The 3,943-nt window shown below is 57.1% G+C and overlaps 1 protein-coding gene across 1 annotated transcript in view; it reads left to right on the forward strand.

Annotated features, from left to right (window-relative positions):
* Positions 1–2,446: 2,446 nt before the first annotated feature.
* NCCRP1 (non-specific cytotoxic cell receptor protein 1 homolog (zebrafish)) overlaps positions 2,447–3,943 on the forward strand; it is a 4,772-nt gene continuing 3,275 nt past the window's right edge. Inside the window, exon 1 of the mRNA XM_021707185.1 lies at positions 2,447–2,519. Coding sequence (XP_021562860.1) covers positions 2,447–2,519 — 73 coding nt within the window. The remainder of the gene's footprint in view (positions 2,520–3,943) is intronic.

The raw sequence follows: 3,943 nt of genomic DNA on the forward strand, positions 1-3,943 counted from the left end.
TTTAGCTGGAGTCTCACTGTCACCCAGACTGGAGTGCAGTGGCTGCTCCTGGCCACCGCAGCCTCGACCTGCTGGGCTCCGGCGATCCTTCCGCCTCAGCCTTCCAAGTAGCTGGAACTACAAGCGCGCTACCATGCCCGACTAATTTTTTGATTTATTGTAGAGATGAGGTCTCGCCTGCCCAGGCGGGTCTTGAACCCACGGGCTCAGGTGATCCACTCACCTCAGCCTCCCAAAGGCGTGGGATTACAGGCTGAGCCACCGAGCCCAGCTTACACCCATTTTAAATAGACAATTAGATGAGCTTTGGCAATTGCATACACATAGAACAGCACCCACCGTTAAGATAGGACTTTCTCATCACTCAGAATGTTCGTCCTCCTGTCTCTTTCCACAGAGGCAAGTCCCCCAGCATTCCACAACCACCGAGCTGCTGTCTTTGACTCTAGCTATGCCTTTTCCAGAATCTCAGAGAAATGGAGTCGCACAGCGGATGCTCTTTTGTGCCCCACTTATTCCCCTGCCATCACGTGTTGCAAGCACATGTGTTGAAGAAGCCCGCCCCTTCTTGCTGGGTGGTATTCTGCTGGGTGGATGGACCCGTTCGCTCCTCTGCCCACCTGCTGGTGGGCACCTGGATTCTCAGCTCAGGGCTTAGGAAAAGGCACCGTGAGCCGATGAGCAGGTCTTTGTGCGGACCGGCTGGCTTTCCTTTCTCTCGGCTGAACACTTCAGAGCAGGACCACCAGCGTGTAGGGTGGGGGTGTGTTTGGTTTTACAAGAAATCGTCAAATCCTTTTCAAAGGGGTTGCACCATTGCTTTTTGTTTGTTTTGGAGAGATGAGGTCTCATGGTGTTGGTCTCAAATTCCTGGCCTCATGCAATCCTCCTGCCTCGGCCTCCCAAAGTGTTAGGATTACAGGAGTGAGTCACAGCGCCCGGCCAGTTGCTCATGTTTTAACATTTCACGAGACACGTGAGGGCTCTGTGGTGGTCACCCAGGCCCTGGCCTGTTTGGAAAGTAGCCTGTTGGAGGCTGAGTCCCCACGTGCCAGCCTTAACTGCTCCTGTAGTGGTGGGGGACTTGGAAATGCACTTTTTCATAGGCTCCCTGGGTAAATGTGACCGCCCTAAAGCGGAAGGTTGGGGGGTGGCAAGAGCTACTGAGTAGGAGATGTGGGGAGAGAAAAGAGTGTGCCCAGGAAGCCAATGTCAGGAGCAGAAGCCCTAAGATGAGGGGACAAGTTATGGAGGCAGGGACCACAAGCCCAGAGCCTCGAATGCTGGTCAGAGAGCTGGCATTTCTCCTGAGGGCATTGGAGAGCCATAGAGGGTTTGAGTGAGGGAGTGGCTGCCTGGGTTTGGGCTTCTTTCATGAGTATATCCCAGAGCACGGGCTTGACCACTAGAGGCACCTCTAAAGTGTTTGTTTAGAGAATTTGTAGCGGAAAAGCAGGGGAGACTCTGGACCCTTGCTATCCTTATAAAAATAACTCTTTAAGAAGAGGTCACATGCCGCCAGGTGTGATGGCTCACGCCCATAATCCCAGCACTTTGGGAAGCAGAGACAAGAGGACTGCCTGAGCCCAGGGTTTCAAGACCAGCCCGGGCAACTTGGCGAGACCTCATCTCTACAATAATTTATGTTATTGTAAATCATGTCATCGTTGGCTGTTGAGGGAGTGTGGAACAGATATGGGTGAGACACCCAGAAAGGAGATGATGGGAAAACTGTGGCCGGGCGGGGGACAGGCAGAAGAGGGGTACAACCCCAATCCACGGGCCCTCCGTGGCCCTTCCTTCTGGTTTCTGTCCACGCCCTGCCCTGGATTCTGACCTGGGAACAGCTCAGGTCAGTTCTGACTCCTTGGGTGGCAAGGACAAGGGTGTGGGTTTGTGTGCTGGTGGTGGCTAGGGGAGTGACCCTGGCTGTGGCTGTCGTGGCTCTGCCAGTGTTTGTCTGGGACTCTGCTGGGGACTTCCGGGTGCAGTGGGGCTACGCCTCACATGTGCATTTGGGTCTGCCCTCCTAAATGTCCCCCCTCCATCTCCCAAGGCCCTGGCTCATTCCCAGCATTCCCAGGGCTGATCACCCACCGCCCTTTCCTCAGTGACCTCACCTGTAAATGGAGATATTATTATTACTAGTTCCCACTTCTACAGGGCTGTGAGAGTCAGTGAGTTCAAGACTGTCTCCCGTCTGCTTCTTTGTGAGCCCGTGTTTCTTCCTGGAGGCGATGTGAATCTGTGACCTCTTTTGTACCTTATCTGAGACTGTGGGTGATGTACACAACTCATCCTGTACCGCCTGTGCCGCCCTGAGCGAGTGACTAGACCTCTCTGTGTCTCAGTTTCCTCTTCTGCACAATGGGCATGACAGTGGTGTCTACTTCCTGGGGTGGACGTGGAAATTGAATTAATGACTCCACCAAATGGGCCAAGAGCAATGCCTGGCGCGCAGACCGCCCTCAATTACAGGGCACCGTCACCGGGGCGTGAGCTCTGCTCCCCCACCAGCGGTGAGTGTCTGATCACGTGTGTCTCTCTGCATCTCGAGGGAATCTGGGGCAGGAAGTGCCTGTGGAAGCAGGTGGGGTGATCTGGGACCAGGCCTGGAGGCTGGCCTCCGTTTCCACACCTGTAAAATAAGGCTAACAGTAGCACCCCTCACAGAATTGTGGTGGGGGAAAGACCAGTACCGGCAGGCTTCAGGTGGCACACACACACACGAACATGTGCACACGTGCACACACATGCATGCACACGCATGGCTTCACACACAGCTGCCATCCCCTCTTCTTTGCTTACACATGCTCCACCTGCTCACCTTTGCTGGGAAGAGGAAATTAACTAGAAGCGTCAGGCAGCGCCTTGTAGGCAGAAAGCGCTCACTGTGTGATCATCTGAGCACCTCCGGCCTGCGCCCATCTGGGCCAGGTGTGGGAGGTGACCACAGGCAGGAAGTGGCTGTGGGCATCTGGCCCTACGGGTTCGTCTGTACCCCACTTCCTCTTGCCCCATCAGCACTCCAAACTCCCCGTGACCTCCGAGGGAGGGGGAAGGGGTGCCAGCCCCAGAAAATCCAGGTGGGGTTCCCGCTCCCCCCTCTGCTGCCATCTCGTGGCTCTGGGGTCCCCCAGGGCTCCCCATCTCCAGTTCTGTGACTCTCTCTGGTTTCCACACCTCGGTTTCCAGGACAGAAAACGTCACAGTCCCGAGGGGTGTCTCAGGTGAGGGTGAGGAGGAAGTGGCAGAGGCAAGACCTCCACTCTCCATGCACCCACCCGCTGCCCCTCCCCCACAGACTGAGGCGGGGGAGGGATGGGGGTCTTCCTTAATTGACCTCTTAATCCTGCCATGCCAGATCTTAATGAGGTGGCTGGGGCTCATTAGTGAGCACGGAGCCCTGACATCAACTCCTTTGTCACACGGTCTCCCAGGGCCAGTGTCTGGGTCATCAGATGGCCCTGGAACAACTGGGGCAGGAAGTCTAGGGACCTAAGGAAGGGCCTGGACTCCCGATTCTGAGGGAGGAGGGGCTGGGAGCCTGGACTCCCGGGTCTGAGGGAGGAGGCTTTGCGGGAACGGACTGGCAGGTGTGCAACTGAGACCTGGACTCCCGGGTCGGAGGGAGGAGGGGCCGGGAGCCTGGACTCCCGGGTCTGAGGGAGGAGGCTTTGAGGGAATGAACTGGCAGGTGTGCAAGTGAGACCTGGACTCCCGGGTCTGAGGGAGGAGGCTTTGCGGGAACGGACTGGCAGGTGTGCAAGAGAGACCTGAGACCTGGACGCCCGGGTCGGAGGGAGGAGGCTTTGCGGGAACGGACTGGCAGGTGTGCAACTGAGACCTGGACGCCCGGGTCGGAGGGAGGAGGGGCCGGGAGCCTGGACGCCCGGGTCGGAGGGAGGAGGCCCGGAGGCCCCGGTCCTTCCCCGAACACGCC

Source organism: Carlito syrichta, unplaced genomic scaffold (assembly GCF_000164805.1).
Source record: "Carlito syrichta isolate Samal-C Ts95f unplaced genomic scaffold, Tarsius_syrichta-2.0.1 Scaffold316424, whole genome shotgun sequence".
Lineage (NCBI taxonomy): Eukaryota > Metazoa > Chordata > Mammalia > Primates > Tarsiidae > Carlito > Carlito syrichta.